Source organism: Pan paniscus, chromosome 3 (genome assembly GCF_029289425.2).
Source record: "Pan paniscus chromosome 3, NHGRI_mPanPan1-v2.0_pri, whole genome shotgun sequence".
In the NCBI taxonomy this organism is placed as follows: Eukaryota; Metazoa; Chordata; class Mammalia; order Primates; family Hominidae; genus Pan; species Pan paniscus.
Genome location: NC_073252.2, coordinates 118,861,051 through 118,878,834, shown reverse-complemented (window position 1 = coordinate 118,878,834; position 17,784 = coordinate 118,861,051). Strand labels below are relative to the sequence as shown.

Below are 17,784 nucleotides of genomic sequence, written 5' to 3'. Positions count from 1 at the left end.
GAAGTGTTCCCTGATTATTGCATCCATGCCAACATCTACTGTTTTTTGATTTTTTGATTATGGCCATTTTTGCAGGAGTAAGATGGTATTGCATTGTGGTTTTGATTTGCATTTCCCTGATCATTAGTGAGGTTGAACATTTTTTTCATATGTTTATTGGCCGTTTGCATAAAAATTCTAGAAGATAACATTGGACAAAGCCTTCTAGACATTAGATTAGGCAAGGATTTCATGACCAAGCACCCAAAAGCAAATGCAATAAAAACAAAGATAAATAGCTGGGATTAGTTAAACTAAAGTGCTTTGGCATGGCAAAAGGAACAGTCAGCAGAGTAAACAGACAACCCACAGAGTGGGAGAAAATCTTCACAATCTATACATCTGACAAAGGACAAATATCCAGAATCTACAACGAACTCAAACAAATCAATAAGAAAAAACAAGCATACCCATCAAAAAGTGGGCTAAAGACATGAATAGACAATCCTTTTCCCATTTTTAATGTCATTTGTTTTCTTGCTATTGAGTTGTTTAAACACCTAATATACGTTGAATATTAACCCCTTATCAGATATATAATTTGCAAACATTTTCTTTCATTCCATAGGCTGTCTTTTCATTCTGTTGGCTGCTTTTTTTGCTGCACCAAAACTTTTTAGTTTGATTCCATTCATTTTTCTAGTTTTGCTTTTGCTGCCTATGCTTTTGGGGTCATATCCAAAAAATCATTGTCCAGAGCAATGCCAAGAAGATTTTTCCCTGTTTTCTTCTAGCATTCTTGTGGTGTCAAGTCTTACATTTAAGTTTCTAATCCATTTCGAGTTGGCTTTTGTATGTGATGTGAGATAAAGTTCCAAGTCATTCTTTTGCCTATGGACATTCTGTTTTCCCAACATCACTTATTGAAAAAAACTCTTCTTTCCCCATTATATTGTCTCAGAAACTTTGTAGGTGATCAGTTGACTATAAATTCATGGATTCATTTCTGGGCTATCTATTCTGCTGCAGTGGTCTGTGTGTATGTTTTAAAGCCATACCTCGCTGTTTTGATTACTATAACTTTGTGGTATATTTTGAAATCAGGTAGTATGATGCCTCCAGCTTTGTTTTTTTTTGCCTAAAATTACTTTGACTATTCAGGGTCTTTTATAGTTCTATATGAATTTTACAATTGTTTTTTCAGTTTCTGTGAAAAATGTCATCAGAATTTTGATAAGGATTGCATTGAATCTGTAGGTCACTTTGGGTTCTATGGCCCTTTTAATAATATTAATTTTTCCAGTTTATGAACATGGACTATCTTTCCATTGTGTCTTTTGCAATTTTTTAATGAATGTTTTATAATATTCAGTGTGCAGATCTTTCACCTTCTTGGTTAAATTTATTCCTAAATATTTTTTAAATGTAGCTATTGTAAATGGAATTGCTATCTTGATTTCTTTTATGGATAGTTTATTGTTAGAGTATAAAAACACTACCAATTGTTGTGTGTTGATTTTATATTCTGCAACTTTACTGAATTTATTAGCTCTAGGAGTTTTTTGGTGGAGTCTTCAGGGTTTTCTATATATGAGATCAAGCCATCTGCAAACAGGGACAGTTTAACTTTTTCCTTTCCAATTCAGATGCCACTTATTTATTTTTCTTGTCTAATGGCCGTGGCTAGAATTTCCAGTACTAGGTTAAATAAAAGGGTTAGACTAGGCATCCTTATCTTGTTTCTTATCTTAGAGAAAAAGTTTTCAGTTTTTCAGCATTGAGTATGATGTTAGCTGTAGCTTTGTCATAAATGGCCTTTATTATGTTGAGGTGCATTCCTAATACCTAATTTGTTGAGCATTTTATCATGACAGGATGTTGGATTTCATCAAATGCTTTTGCTACATCTATTGAGATGACCATATGGTTTTTTATTCTTTATTCTGTTAATGTGTTGTATCACATTTATTGCTTTGTATATGTTGAGCTATCCTTGCATCTCAGGGATAATTCCCATTTGATCATGGTTTATAATCCTTTTCCTGTGCTGTTGAATTTGCTTTGCTTGAATTTTACTGAGGGCTTTTACATCTGTGTTCATCAAAAATATCAGCCTATACTTTTCTGGCAGTACCTTTGTCTGGCTTTGGTATCAGAGTAATGCTGACCTCATAAAATGAATTTGGAAATGTTACCTCCTGTTCAATTTTTTGGAAGACTTTGAGAAGGATTGGCATTAATTCTTCTTTAAATGTTTGGTAGAATCTTTAGTCACTTTATGAATGAAATTTCACCAATAAGAATAAAGCCAATCTAAAAATTTGAATTTCTTTTATACAGGAAACAATATGTATTTTGTTTCCTGTATAAAAGAAGAGAGAAACCATATCTGTTATCTAAACAGAGAGAGTTTTATATAACCAATTATCAAAAACTAAAAGCAAATGGGAACAGAGGTAGCAACTGAGAAAGCAATTACAATCCCTGTCCTGGAGCACAAAGGGAAGAGGCGGAATTGTCAAAACCTAGAAACTTAGAGTTAGAACCATGGACGGGCTCTGTGGAGCTGAAACTGGTATCTGAGGAAGAGGCCCTGAGTAGGCTAGTGTTACTGCCTTCGAGCTGCAAAACAAACTTCTACCTCGAGGACAGGGCACTGGTAAATTGGCACCGACGTCTCTGAGGGACTGTGATGAAGCTAGTTCTAAAGCTTGGGAAAACTGTGAACTGGAGTCAACAGCCGCTTCTACAAAATACTGCCACTGCCAAGTAAATAACTATAGCTACATTGAGGGAGACAGGAAGAGGATGCAAAAACAGAAGTAGGAATAAACTAGGAAGCACTGAGGAAGAAATGCATTATTTGTCTCTCCTCCACCTTTGCATTCTCCCTCCATAATCGCTGACTGGCAGAGCCTAACAGGAGCAGCTGGCAAAACAGAAATGTGTTTTGTAGAGTTTATCCCCAACACCACAAAGCAGGGTAGGGAGAAGCGCATTAAAAATTAAGTGAAAATAGCTTAACCCTGGGCACAAAATGTTACATAAAATTCAAAAGGGAACCTCATACATGTTCAGATTTTGAAAAAACAGGTGAACAAACAGAAAAAAAAACCTGAACCCTAGCAATGAGACAAAAAAATGAAAAGTTCTACGTTGTTTTAGAGAGACCTGTGAACTTTCCCATTTCTTAAAACATTGGTTAATGGAATGTTGACATTATTGTCTTGTATACTTTTGAGGGAACAACAATATGCTAGAAGAGTTAAAACACTGTCATATTACTTTTATGAAGAATTAATTAAGTGGAATATAAATCATTTCTCCATCTCCACTCTAAAATGGAACTATTCTGCTATCCTAAATGAATTTTTTTTTCTGTTCAGATGCTTGAATTAGTCGTTTCACCCATTGAGAGATGCCATACAAAACCAATAAATTGTGTGTTTTCTTTAGGTTAAAATAAATTAAGATGGCCTTTAATTTGGTTCTTCTCATTCATATTATAAAAATGGTCTAGTTCACATGAACAAAGATAGTACAAGAAACCCACACTAGCCCAGTAGCTGTTTGTGTTTCTGTGAGTGTGTATACCTATGTTAGGATCTAAGAGAAATGAAAGGAAGAATTAAAGTAAAACTGTAGATATCTTCCTTTTCTATCTGACCTAATTCTGTAAAGCTCAGTTCTACACATATTATATCTTCAAAAGTACATGAAATTGGGGGCATTCCAAATTAACATCACCTCTTTTGAATGATGTCAATGACTGTCTGTTGAGCTTTTGAACATGTAATTATAGAGCTCTGGTGGGTTAGAAATGGCCACAAATTCTTTGCAGTTCCTTTCATCAGGGGTGGAGACTGATTCCTCACCTCTTGAATCTGAACCAGGCTTGTGAGTTGTTTTGTGAGACCAATAAAACGAGACAGAAGTGACAGTGCTCAGCCTCCGTACCAGGCCTCAAGAGACCATTTCCTCATCTCTGCACCCCCTTCTCCAGCCCTACCCCATTGCAGGCCTTGGGAAACACTGCCCGTTCCTCTACTGTATTTCTTCCCTCCTTAGAATCTTTCAGGGCTTCCCTCTACTGTGAAGGATAAGACAAGATCCCTCCTGCCTTCCATATTAGCCTAGGAATATCACACTTCCCATGCATGCAAAACGAGAAGAGAATTAGATATTATTTTAGGTGGTTCTATAGCAAATATTTTGTTTAATATGTATGATGTAAAAAAAATGTAACCCACACATAAAACAGATATTACTATTTAAGTTGTTAATTTTAAATAAGCTATTTAGTTAAAAGAAGATCTACAGCTTAAACTGAGTAATAGTAGAGGCTGTGTTCAAACACAGAAAACTTTTGGGAAATCCTGCTTTAAGGCAAATTGGTTCAAATCTCACTTGGTACAAATACACTATCCAATTCACTTTATTTCCTTTCACCAAAAGGATCCCTCTAACTTTAAGATCCACCCTGCTTCAGCTTTCTGTTGCCAGTGAAAAAATCAAGCAGCTTTTTAAAGCTTTCCTAACTAACTAGTAGCAAGATGGTAATTTTGGAAATATGCTACTCTTACCCCCCATCAATATTATTGTGTTTCTCCATTCTATTCATATTTTCTCATCACACAAGTTGTGGCTTTTTTTTGTTAAATATGTATTGTGGTAGAAAATTGCAAAACATTTTCATCTCACTGCTCTGGGAACTTCTCTTTCATCTTCAGCCTTTCCCATTTTTCTATAATTCGTACCCTATGTAGCCCACTTTTCTGGCATTACTTCTAGTTTTAGTGCTGAGTAACATATTGTCCCTTTTTTCCCTTAGATTTCTCGACTCTTCTAGTGCATTTAAATTTCTCATTATTTTCTTGCCTTCTTCATCTCTTACATGCTCTGCCTCCATGCTCTTTACTAATTATCCTTAACCCTCATGATTTTACCTGTCATTATTATCCCACCACTATTTTAAGCCCTAACCACTGTCTCCTTTTCTCTTCACTCTTTTCTCTCCTTTTTCTCCTCTTACTCAATGCCTTTATCCTTCATTTTATTGTGTTTCTTCTACATTGTGCCCTGTTGCACTTACCTTGAAATCCAGAGGAGAAGCAAATAGAAGGTTTGTAAATGTGTTGCTGATGTAAAGATAAAGGGAGCCAGACACTTCTAGTGCTTTTGAAGTTCTTTTGGCATTTGAGTCCCACTTGATTTGTGTGACTGATTCCCTTAAGAACATTCTTACTCAAAATAAGTTACAAAAATTCTGGTCTAAAATTGATTGGATATAAGATTATCCTTAGTCTTTGAATGAGACTCTGTTTAACACAAATTACATACTCCTTACAGGTCAGTGTGCAATTTCCCACATAGATAAGGTCTTTGAAAAGTCCTTTCAAAATCAGAGTGATTTTCCCATGTTTTGACAGATGTACAAATGAGTTCTTTTGAGTTTAGTGTTTCAAATGACCTTTGAGTTTCAAGCCTATTTGAATTTTCATTATGTTATTCTCTTCTTCTAATTGCAAAAAAAAAAAAAAAAAAAAAGTCCACCCTCTAAATTTGCAGTTTCTTCAAAATAGGAATTCCCTCAGAGTTTCACTGAGTAGTTTCAGCTAGGCGATTGAAAGTGATAGAATACCACTATGATTATCACATTAATAGAAATTATGGTCTTAGAAATAGAGAGAGCTATGGATAAAATGCTATGGAGACAAAAGAGAAATATTCAAGGCTCTATGTTTGGTTATACTTTTTGGACGAGAAAACATTGAAGGATTACATGGAAGGAATGGAGAGGATTTCGACTGGGTACATTTAAGCTTACATTAGAAAAATTCAAATTTTTCCTTTATAACACCAAGAGTTTTCAGAGTTACATTAGACACTATTGGTATGGAAACTGTTTTCCCAAAATCATTTCAGTGATTCAATTACCATTTATTTTCTAGAAAAAAATGGCCCTACTTCTTTTAAATGACCGGAAATAATGCATTTTTTCTACAACAGAGCATAATGAGAGTTGAGAAGTTGCGCCAGAAAATGAGAACAGTCCCTGTTTCTCTTTACAATCCACGTACAGATTTTTGCATTTTATAGTGTAGTGATTCATTTTTGATCTAGTTTTACAATAGAATCTGATTTGGCACAATGAAGTAAATATTAACACATTTCTTTCCTAGATGTGGTATTTAAAAGTAGAAATGTGACAAAATCCAGTGTTAACTGGTCTAATCCAATAAGGAATTTAATACATTTGAGTCTGATAACACACACTGAAAAGCTTAACATAATTTTAAAATACTGCTATTCTACTAAAGTTTTATTTTCTCGAGGGAAATTTTTTTATATGCCAAACTACTAGGAAACAGTTAAAAATGGTTGTTAAGATGACTGGACTTGGCTTATTATTTCTTTCTTCAGTTTATTCTCCACATTTGTGAGTGACTACCTTGAATCCATTTCAAAAGGGGAGGAGTGAGTATAATAGCTGAAAGCACTGCCTGGGTTCAAATTTCTTGGCTAGAAATATGACAAGTTCTGACAGCCTCAGTAGCATCATCTCCAAAATGGGAATTCTAATAATTCCTACTGAAGATTGCTCTCACAAGGACTAATAAGCAGTGAGCGACAACAGCAGGCACTTAGAAACCACTCAATAAATAAGTGATTAAATGGCCAAAAGGTTAAGGTGGAGATTCCCCTCCTTTTTTAAAAAAAAAAAAAACTAAGTTCTAGGGTTCACAGGTTACTTGTAATAGAAACTGGTTGAATCAAAGGTATATATAATCATATGCCTACTTTTTATGAGCTGCACATGTTGAGAGTTTTAAAAATTGTGTTAGCCCTCCTATTCACTGCTTTTCATAGAGAAGTTGGTTTTTAAAATGTCTTTAGGAAAGGACTCATACTGTGTCAATGACAGAGTTTAAGTGATTTTCAAATAAAAGAGAAGACTCAAGCAGCTAAACCAGTTTGGACTATTCCACCTCCCTCTGGCTTAATCTTTGAGATTTCTGACCTTAGAGGTTTGTGGCTAGAATTGATGGATAGGTACACTTTTGTGAAAACACTACATGTGGTTAGATTTGCTCTTATATGGTGTCAACAAGGAGACACCAAATCAAATTCTGTGGTAAGATCCCTTTTTAAATAATGCCCATTAACATGACAGCAGCAAAAAGGAAAAAAAAAAAGAATCTGTGAAATTAGTTGATAGAGGCTCCAAGGAATATCCTGGGGCAGCTTGAGTTGGTTCAGAACGCAGGCTTTAGAGTTTGACAGAATGAGACTCCGATCCCTGCTCAGCCACTGATGGCCATAAACCTCCGTTTTCTCATCTGTGAAATGCAAATAATGTCTTTTTCACTGGATGTTTTTGGAATAAATTTGTAAAGGAAAGAGTTTTTGATTTGTTACATTTTGTCAAACCTGAAATTAATCATTTTGGCCATCCTAACAAGCAAGGTCTAAGTGATTCCTTTTGTTTTATTTTTTCACTTACAAAGTACGGTTTTCTGATTAGGGAGAGGCAATGTTTTGTTTATTTGAACAGAAATTGAATCCGGGGAGTAAAAATTGGTGATTATTATATAGGCAATTGTTTAGTGCCTATTATATATCACATGCCTTACATATTCAAAATAGTTTAACCCTAACAATAACCTTATCAGAGAAATTTTATTATCCCCATTTTACAGATGAGGAAACTGAACTTCAGAAAGATTAAATAACTTTCCAAGTTCACACAGTCACAAAATTATTAAATGTCAGTGCAGGAAACTGTACCCAAGACCTCTGGCTCCGATGTCTGTGTTCTTTCCACTACATCTGATGCCATTCAGCTTCAAAACATTTAAAAAAATAACCAGGCTTTATGTCTGTGTGGCCTTAAGGCTGTATGATATCACTGGCACATAGCTATCAGGAACTTGGGCCAGACTGCTCACATGAAAGAGTGTTATTTAGCTGTGCCTAAACAAGCCATGGGATGTAGAAAATAAAGCAATTATTAAATGAACTCAAATTATAGGAATGTATTAATCACACAATCTCAAACTCTCTGTTATATTTAAGGCTCTATCTCCACCCATTTCTTTCAGCCCTTTTCATACTCTAGGCTGGCCCAGTATTTTCTCATCTCTCTCTTTATTTTCATGTATGCATAGCTTTAGTACCCTCCCAACACTGCTGCTAGCTTAGGCTTGCATTGACTGTCATTGCTACATGATTGATACAGTGCAGGCTCCTGGAAACAGCCATCCATGCTGCTTTGGTCAACGAACCTGGACCACAGAATAGTTGTTGGATCACAGGCTGAGACTCAATGTTATCAGTGGATTCCTTCTTCTAGAACACAGGAGGCAGTTAGGAAATGTTTTCAGTATTGACATTTTAAAAAATACCTCAGTTTTTCCATCATGTAAATGATATAGTGTAATACACTAATTAGTAAAAATGTTCACAAGAAATGGGATGATGGGTGGATATATACTCTGAAGTGAAAGCAAAACAGGGATTTTTATATCAGAGGAACCCATTAACTGCAATCAAGAGAATGTCTCTTTTACAAACCACCAGAGTCCTTCTTAAGTGTGGCAAATGGCATTTGCCTCATTGCTTTTTTCCTTTAGGTTTTACTCACTGCCAAGAGGATGAAGCCTGTACCTCTACTAACATGGTCTCTCCAATTTGCCCAACCTAGGTATCCAGTTTCTTCTTCTGTTAACTTCATTAGCAAAATCCATCTCACCAAATGATTCTATTCACTGCCTCTGAAATGTACTTTGGTTATTTCCTTCCTGTGAACCTTTCCTGGACGCCATTTCTGTGGTTTTGATGCTCTCATCCTCTTCTCTACCAAATCAAACCCTTCCCAGTGGTGAATAAGTTACATCCTATAATTCTTAACACTCCTTTGGCTGTTATCATTTGGCATCTGATGCTATGAGTAATATTTAAAAGCCAAGTAACTAGTCACTATCATACTGTATGCTTTCTGAGGGCAGGAATAATATCTGTCTTTTTAATAATGTATCTTCAACATCTGAAATATAACAGGCATTTAATAAATATTTACTGAGTGTCTAAAGGAAAGAAAGAAAACATATCTAAACTCATCTTACAGACTTTTTCTGGGCAAATACTATGTTTTACATTTTTTAAAATCTCGTTCAGCACTGTGCTCAGTGACTTGAACAAAGTAAGAATTACATTATTTTTTCAATGTCCTAAATTAATCATTGGAAATTCAAACAAATTGCATTTGAGGGCTTAAATATAATTTTTAATCTTTTATTTTAATCCAGTGTTTTTTTGTAAGATAATGGCAATTCCGATTTAAGACATTGTTAAACATACCATAATGATCTTAAAACATCCCATTCTACTTCCTGAACAAACTAAAACAAGGAAAATCGGTTGATCTTATGTACATATTTAAAATTAGGGTGATTTTTAAAGTAATAGTTAATTTCATAACATTTCCTGAATATGTCATAGTCTATGCTGTTCCCTTTTCCTTCAAACCCTTATTTACCCCACACTTCCCTCCGTTAGCCTAGGATGACTGACCCATCCTTTGGATCTCTATTTAGACGTTACTTTCTCCAAGAATCCTGCCCTAAGGCCGCACTCTCACCTTGGTCATGGACTTACACACTGCCCCATTCCCTTAAGATATCACCTGCTAATTGCTTAACTCTTCACTACACTGCAGGTTCCTCAGAGCAAGGGCCTCATTTATTCCTTTGTTCCCAGCAGCGAGCAGAGGGCTGGCATATAACAGGTGCTCAGCAAATGTTTATTAAGGGAATAAACACCCTCAGGAAGAATAAAAGGTGACTCAGACTTGATGTTTCAACTTTACATTGGCTAAGTGTGTAAGAGGTGTCAAATTACAGATAATCATTAATTTTTAAGAGACTTTAGAGAACTACTTCTTGAACTGTTTAAGGAAGAGACTGAAACTGAACCAACAGACAAAAGACTATCTGGTGCTAGTATGATCCGGGATGTGATACTGTTTTATCCAAGCTTCAAGATTTGCAGGATGGTTTCTATCAGTTCTGTTGTCCCAGCCCCCAGTGTAGAGATGTCGATTATAACACTCTAGAAGTTTATGTATAGAAGGATCTATTTACATTTGTGTAAAATGAGAACTGTATTATACAATACAACTGAGGTGATGGCCAATCCATGGGCAGAATATTATCATAAGCTTCTGATGATCTTTCAACCTTCTTTCATGAGTGAGCCTAGTTCATATGACAGTCGTTCTTAGGGCCACTTGACAGTCTGAAAATTATTGTGGACCCCCAGGAGTTTTTGTTATATAGGTTATTTCTTTCAATAGTCAACCTATGAATTACAACAGAAATCTTTAAAATATTTATTAATTCATTTAAATAACTATAGTAAACCTACTGCACATTAAAGTAACACTATTTTCCAAAGAAATGTTTTACATTTTTGTTAATCTGTTTAATGTCTGGCTTAATAAAAGACAGTTGAATTCTCATATCATGTCTGTTTTCAATCTGTTGCAATTTATTTTGTTTGAAGTATATCTTCAAACAAAGGAAAATCCAATTTTTCACAGATATGTAGTTGGAAAATGAAGAAACATTTCAATAATCTTTTCAAACAATTCTGGATATTCTTCTTTAATGTGACACCATAACTCAACAAATGGTAGTTTCTTAAACCTTATAATTGCAGTATGGAATATGAAACCATATCAGTTAACTTTTCATACTGTGTTACATTAAAACCCGTTCGTCTATTTTGCATTTTGAATGGATCCTTATGCGTGATTTTAGATCACGATGCATTGTTAGTCATTTGGAAAATACTTGTTCATTGAGCTATGCAGCTCTTCCAAATGTTGATATATTTCATTGTACGATATCTAAAACCACATTCATTTAAATGATCACGATCTTACTAGGAAAGACTTTAAGTACTGGGAAACTGTCAAGCTCATGGTGACAAAAACAAGTTTTAAAAATTCTAATTTTTTACTCAAAAGTTCAAGTTTTTCATTGGAAATAAATATTGCTGTTTGTTTGCCTTGAAATGACAGGCTGACTTCATTCATTTGCTAAAAAATTTTTTTTAAAAAGTGTTTGCTAAGTATCCAAGTCTGAGTAACCATAGTTTGTCTGTCAGTTGTTCTTTCAAGTAAAAATATGTCACATAAAAAAGCAGGTAGTTTAGCTCACAAATCAATTACATAAATGTCTTCGTTCAGGATAAACAACTGCACTTTAGTATGCCGCAGAAGAGCTTTATTTGTGCCTCCCAGTTTGCCATACGGAATATTAAAAAGACATAGTCAAGAGTTGAAATTTAATAAAATAAGTATTTTTTACTGCTTCATCAAAGACATTCTTAAGTGAAACTCACATTTGGGGCAGTAAAAAATACAATAACTACCAGGATAGTTGGGTGCCACTGCTTTGAACATGCTAAGGTGCTAGCAGTTTTACCCACCATTGCTTTCGTATCATCAGTGCAAATGTCAACACAGTCAAAGAAGGCAAATTATGTCTTAGAATCAATATGAAACTAGCTTTGTCCTTGCAGACCTCCCCTGAAAGGATCTCAGAAACCCCCATGGGTCTACAAACCCCAGTTTGATGACTGCTGCCTTAAAACATAGGTTTCAACCAGTAGTTCTCCTAAATAGACTTAAATTCACTCTTGGTTTTATAGTAGTTTTTGGCTTTTTCCTCCAATTGCATATTTAAGAATTGCCTGGCTTAAAAATGCAGATAAATATGTAAATATCTTGCAAACACTTGAATATGTTATACTATCCACTCCTCACAAAACATCTGTAAGTCAACTATAATTTATTCCATTTTTATATTTGAAAAAAAGCCACTGATGCTCAAAGAGGTTTTGTCCTACAGCAAATAATTTTCAGAGTCTAGAATTAAATATAAGCCTGTTTGGCTAAATAACATATGTTCTATCTAATATGGCACATTACCCAAGTCTCTCAAAACACTGAAGATAACTTACATATATATGTAAATATAAATATATACAATGCCACTGGTTTTATCGGTGGCTTGTTTTTTTAGAAGACAGAGTATATTGATATATGCAAATCCTGATGTTCAAAACACAGATATTTTGATGAATTTTATGAAATTCACAGAGTCCTAACAGAACTTTCCTACAGACTCAGGTCTGTCATTAATTGCCTGAATTAATGATGTCTCTCTAACATCATTAGCACTCAGTTTCTTCCTAATGGCAATTTTAAATCAATACCCCAATCACTGGTTCATTTGAATTCCCAATCAACCCTGTGAAATGCATGGGGGTAGATAGTGTGGCCCCAATGTACCAAAGAGGGAAGTGATCCTCATATACATATAGCATAAACTAAAATTGCATTGGTCAAGAATGCCAGGACTTTTTGTAAATAAGAGCAGCAGCTTTTCAGTCTAGTTGTCTTCATCTGTCTGCCTCATTCTACCCTGGTCACTAGCCCTGTCCTCCCTTGGCTTCATCGGTCCTACTCTGTTGCCCTTCTTCTCTGGTGTTCATCCCTTTCTTTTGCAGGGTCCTCTTCCTTCATCCATGTCTAAGACATTGGTGTCTACCATGTCCCATCCTAAGTCTTCTCTTCCTGGCTGCCTTACTCCTCCCCCATGCTTGCCAGACACCTGAATGTATCCTTCCAGCTCCTGTCTACCCTCCTAGGAACTTTCCTTTTGGCTGCCTACATGGCAGGGCACTCAGATGTCACAGAGGCACCCCCAACTCCACAAGTTTAAGACAGAACTCATTACATTCCTCCTAAAACTGCTCCTCTCTGTGTGTTTCTCTTGGCTAGTGGCACCATCCCTGCCTTAGCGCACCAGCCAGAAAACTGGGAGTCAGTCTAGACTCTCTTCTCTCCATTACCCTCTATGTCCAATCAATCACTAAGCCTTGTCTATTCTATTTCCTAAATATCTCTAGAGCTGTCCTAACCTCCCAAACAGCACTTCTGCTGCCTTGGTTCAGACCTAATTTTTCCTCTGGAAATAACCTCACTGTGATCTCTCTTCTATTTGTCTTGCACAGTAAAACCAGAGGAAACCTTCTAAAACACATTATCTAATAATACTTAGAAACCTTAGAATCTGTCCTAGCTTAACACCTTTAACAGTTTCCCAGCTACTCACCACCTCCAGGCAAGTTCTGGCTCCTTACACCCAGAGAGCCTTGTGTGGCTTGGCCTTGCTTACATCACCTGCAGTCTAGCCGCACCTAGTCTCCTAGTTTCCAGGACACACCATGTACTTTGACACTTTCCTAACCTCTTCACTTGCTTCTGTTTGTGGAATGCCCTCCCCCCTCCACCACATCCTTGTTGGCCTTGTATTTCTTCCTTGTCTTTCAGAACTCTACACTGAAAATTCTACCAAGAGAAGCTTCTGAAGGGGAGTTAGCTGTTTCCTTTTCCATGCTTCCATAGGACCAGGTACCTGCACTTATTATAGTGCTAATCACATTTTCATTTATGCCTCTGTCTCCCCACCAGGCGGTGAGTTCCTTAAAGGCAGCACCATCACCTCTAAATCTCAGCACATAAGACATACCTGGTATACAGCAGGGACTTCGTAAGCTTTGTTAATGAATGACCCAGGGATCTGCTCTAGATCGTATCTCCTAAGTGGAGATACAATGAGGACTTTTCTCACCTCATTGTCTCGTCTGCAAAAAATATGCTTGCACAGTGATCTGAAATGTCCTTTTCAGTGTTTAAAAATTTTACAAAACTATTTTATGTCGTATAAACGGTTTTATAAATCCATTTCCTGCAGTATTTTCATCTAGGAGCCACAAAACTTTAGGAGCTGCATTGGTCCACCCTCTGTGACCAACTGTTTAACAAAAAAGATCATAGTTCTTAATATGACCGGGGTAAGGCTGATTTTCATCCTACCTACCTTAATTTCATTGTGGCAATAACAGAACTAGTGTTTTCAATACTGACACTATATATTAATAAATAATTATATATTATTAGAACTTATACAAAACCAGGTTTGCTGGAAATCAGGTTCTCAGTTGCAAAAATGAGATCACCAAATCATTCGGTACTTTTTTTTTCTTGGTTTTCCTAAGCCCAGGCCAGGTTGCTAATTAGGTAACTTTTTATCATAATTACCTAGTCAGCCTTAATGGCTTCACACACTCTGCTCCGTTTCACTGGTCCTGTAGGGCCGCTTTTTCAATTGTTAAAACAGCTGCTGAGTTTCAAATCGGAGGAGGCTCGGTCTGCGCCGAGGGGGAAGCGCTCCCTGAGTGAAGGCTGTGATAGGCAGGCGTTCGGGTGAAAAGTGGGACATGAATGCACAGTTTGCACACTCTGCTTTCCGCCTCCAACCACCAACCTTCTGGATTTAACACGTCCCCCTCCCTGCCCCCAGATCAACCCCAGAGTTTCCCTCTATTGTGCACCCCGGTCTCCTTGACAGTGTGATGGTCCCGCGTGCGCGTCTCCTGGGTTTTGCAGCTTTGTCGGGGGCTCGGGGGGCCTCCTTCATTCTCCCCGAGTGGCGCTAAGGTTAGGACAGCAGCGTGTCCCTCGCGATGCCGCCCGCGAGGGTCCCGTTTGGGGAGCGCTGGGTCGCTGAGCAGGGTGGTGTGTGTGTGAGAGAAAGAGAGGGAGGGAGGGCTACAGGGAGAGAGAAAAGGAGGGAGAGGGTGTCTGTGTGTGAGTGTGTGTATGTGTATGAGTGTGTGTGTGTGTGCGTGCGCGCGCGCTGGCGCGCAGCGGGAGGGAGAGAAGGAGGGACGGAGGGGGAGGCAACGGGCAGAGGAGGGAGGGGACGGGCGGGCAGCGGTGAGGCGGGAGGGGTTAGGGCTGGGAGGGGAAGAGACTCCGGGCTTCAGCAGTGACACTCGGGAGCGAACACACACTCCCCGCTTCCAGCCGCGAGAGAGCGGAGCTAACTGAGCAGCGCACCCGCCACCGCCGCTGCCGCCCCGTGCGCCCGGCTCTCCCCGCACCCCGCGCGGCGCTCCAGCCAGGCGCCTGTGCGAGTAGCGGCCGCCCGCGAAGCCCGCGCCAGCCCCGCGGGTCGCTGCGGCATCCTCCCGCCGCCCAGCCCCCGCACGCTCCCTGCAGTTTAAAAGGACCTCCCGCCGCTTCCCGGCGCTGCCCCGGGATTCCCCAGCCCCGCGCGGCTCCCTACTCCACTTCGCAGCAACTTCGGGGACCGCGCGCCGCCCGCCCTCGCCCGCCTTTGAAGTTTGCTGTGCCGACCGCAAAGTTGGGACACTTCAGCGGATTGAATTTTTCTCTTTTATCTGCCTCCGTCCCCGCCCTCCAGGCTTCTCGTTCCTGGATATTGGTGCTTAGCATCTTGGCAGGGTCCGGGGACGTGGACTATTTCGCACACCACACCACGGGGAGGGATTTTTTCTATTTTCCCTACGAAAAACAAACAGATCTTTTTAAGGTAAGTGGGGAGAGGAAAGCAATGCCCCAGAGCCCCGACGCCTTAGCCCGCCACCCCGAGACCTAGCACAAGGAGCGTTCACGCCCGAAGGGTCATCCGAGATGGGGGCTTGAGGCACGCGCCCCCAAATCGTCAAGGCCCAAGAAGCTTCTCAAGGGCGCCCTATCCGTAGGAGCTGAGGGCATGAGGGGCAGGAGCAGGTTTCCCTCGTTTTTTTTTTTTATTGTTGTTGTTGTTTGTTTGTTTGTTTGTTTTTAATTTAGCTGCTTTCGAAGCTGGGCGGCCCGGAGAGATGTGAGGAGGTGGACAGACAGCGCAAGGGCGGGGAAGACCTGGGACCCGGGAGCTCGGGGTGCGGTGGGGTCTGGGGAGCCGCGGAGTCTTTATCCCGGACTTAGCCTGGACACTTACTTTGCCCGCCTGCCAAGAGGGCTGTTGCCTCCCTTTCCAGGTTCATGCCCTCCTCCCGCCGCTAGGGAAAGTCTGCGGGACTGGGGTTTTGCAGAGGGCTGCGTGTAGGGCGAAAAGCTAGAGGTCCAGGCAGCGCACGAGTTCTTGGTGGGCGTCTGGGAGCTGCGCAGCCGGGGCCGGGAGTTCGGTTGGCCCGACCCCCAACCGCTCTGGCTCCTCATTTGTCCTCTGCGTGGTAGGCGAGCATCGTTATAGAAACTTCCTTGGGCTGAGCGAGGTGGCCTGGGACCGGCTCATACTTTCTTCCGGAGAGCAGAGCGGCCACCGAGGTGACGCCCCCTCCGGCCCCAGCCAGGAGACTCGGCTTCGTGCCCTCGTCCTGTCTGTGCGTGAGTTGAGGTTCGCTCTCACCCGCGCTACCTTTCTAGCTGAGCGGAGTCGCCGCGGCCCCGATAACCTAGGAGTCCGAACGAGTGATTGCAGGTCCCAGCTGTTTTCTTGGAGGCACTTTGCAAACTGCTGAATTTGGAGTGCGGTTTCGTTGCATTGTGCGCTCTCGGTTCACCTTTCTTCCCGCACCCTATCCCAGGCCCAGGCGTGAGAGCTCCCGGCAGTTCCCCGGACCCGCCCCGCATCAGCTCCTCGGAGTTTGCCGCGGGCACCTCTACGCTGTCTCTGAGCTGTCCCTCCGGCCAAGTTGCGGTTCCCCTCCTGGCCCCCTTCGGGACGCTGTCCATTTCTTGCTCTTGGGTACGGGTGGCACCCTAAAACCAAGACCTTGAGCGGGAAATGAACCTGAGTGTATGTCTGGGTTTTGTTGTTGTTGTTATGTTTTTTCCTTCTTTTTTTTAAATTTATTTACAGAGTTCTTTTTAGCAACTTTGTTGGGTTGATAAATTTGCTTCTCATCTGTCGATCCCGCTAAATCACAAAGAAGAGTTTATTTTTTCATTTAGTTGCTGCTTTCCCCAAACACACTACCCTCTCTTTCCCCCCTCCACCCCTCCTCCTGCTGCCTCGCTTCCTGAACCCTTTTTCTTTTCTGACGGAGGGAATCTCCGCACCTCCTCCTCTCCTCCTCCCACCCGGTCCCTGAGCGCCTGTGAGAACCAGGGGAGTCATCAATGGAAATAAATAGGACTCCGCTCCATTCTCCGCCCCCTTCAAACAAGTAAAATCCTCCCTGGGCTCGCAGAAGTAGAGATAAAACATCCCTCCCAAGGGAGCGGTTGCAGGGGATTTGATGGGATTGAATTGTTTTATTATCTTGAAAGAAGTGATGGATGGATCCGACAGGGAATATGTATATAAAGCAGAGTGTAGTGAGGGCGATCGGTATGATTATTCATTATTGTTTGTTAAGAGTGATAATAAGGCCGCAACCTTCGCTCAGACTGTGTTTATACTTGGGTTTGAGTTTATGTCAGTCTCTTATTACAGTGGTTTCAGAAAGTGAAAACACCAAAACGGTATTAATTCTTCAGTCATTCTGCATATGGGATTAATCAAATGTCAAAAAAGATACTGTCGTTTTACCACAGTTTTAATCTATGATCTTTTAGAAGGTTGCACTCTTATAAAATGTCATTTGCCTCCATTTGTCTTCTTAAAGTTTAAAAAACTTGGCAACGTAATTAATTATGGTCCCAATTCCCATTTTCAATCTAAACCTATATTCAGGATTATATTAAAATACCCCATCATTTATTCCTCAGAAGTGACTCTTATGAGTTTAAACTCTTGGAGGGGAGAGAGGGACAACTGGGTATGAGGGGCCTAGGAGTTAGAGAAATTAGTACTATTTCAGATTTCTCTAAAAATTCCTTTACTTCTTCCTTTAGAGAAAGAAATTACAAGGTCCTTCTCTGCACAGTTCATCACTTCAGTGAATGCCCTTAATCTTTACCACACACTTGAAACATAA

General features: G+C 39.8%; 2 protein-coding genes across 3 annotated transcripts in view; one reads left to right on the top strand and one right to left on the bottom strand.

Moving 5' to 3' along the window:
• Positions 1-5,701: 5,701 nt before the first annotated feature.
• Positions 5,702-16,081, bottom strand: LOC134730286 (uncharacterized). The gene is made up of 3 exons (XM_063603888.1): positions 15,861-16,081; positions 13,581-13,695; positions 5,702-7,319 (listed from the first exon to the last, which is right to left on the bottom strand). The coding sequence occupies exons 1-3, from the start codon at positions 16,079-16,081 to the stop codon at positions 7,284-7,286; spliced, it is 372 nt and encodes a 123-aa protein (XP_063459958.1). The 3' UTR covers positions 5,702-7,283.
• Positions 14,266-17,784, top strand: part of NDNF (neuron derived neurotrophic factor) — a 37,453-nt gene continuing 33,934 nt past the window's right edge. The window contains exon 1 of one of the 2 annotated variants that reach the window (XM_055111791.2): positions 14,266-16,259. The gene's annotated coding sequence lies outside the window, so the exon portion shown is untranslated. The remainder of the gene's footprint in view (positions 16,260-17,784) is intronic. The other variant, XM_003816423.6, reaches the window with a different exon arrangement.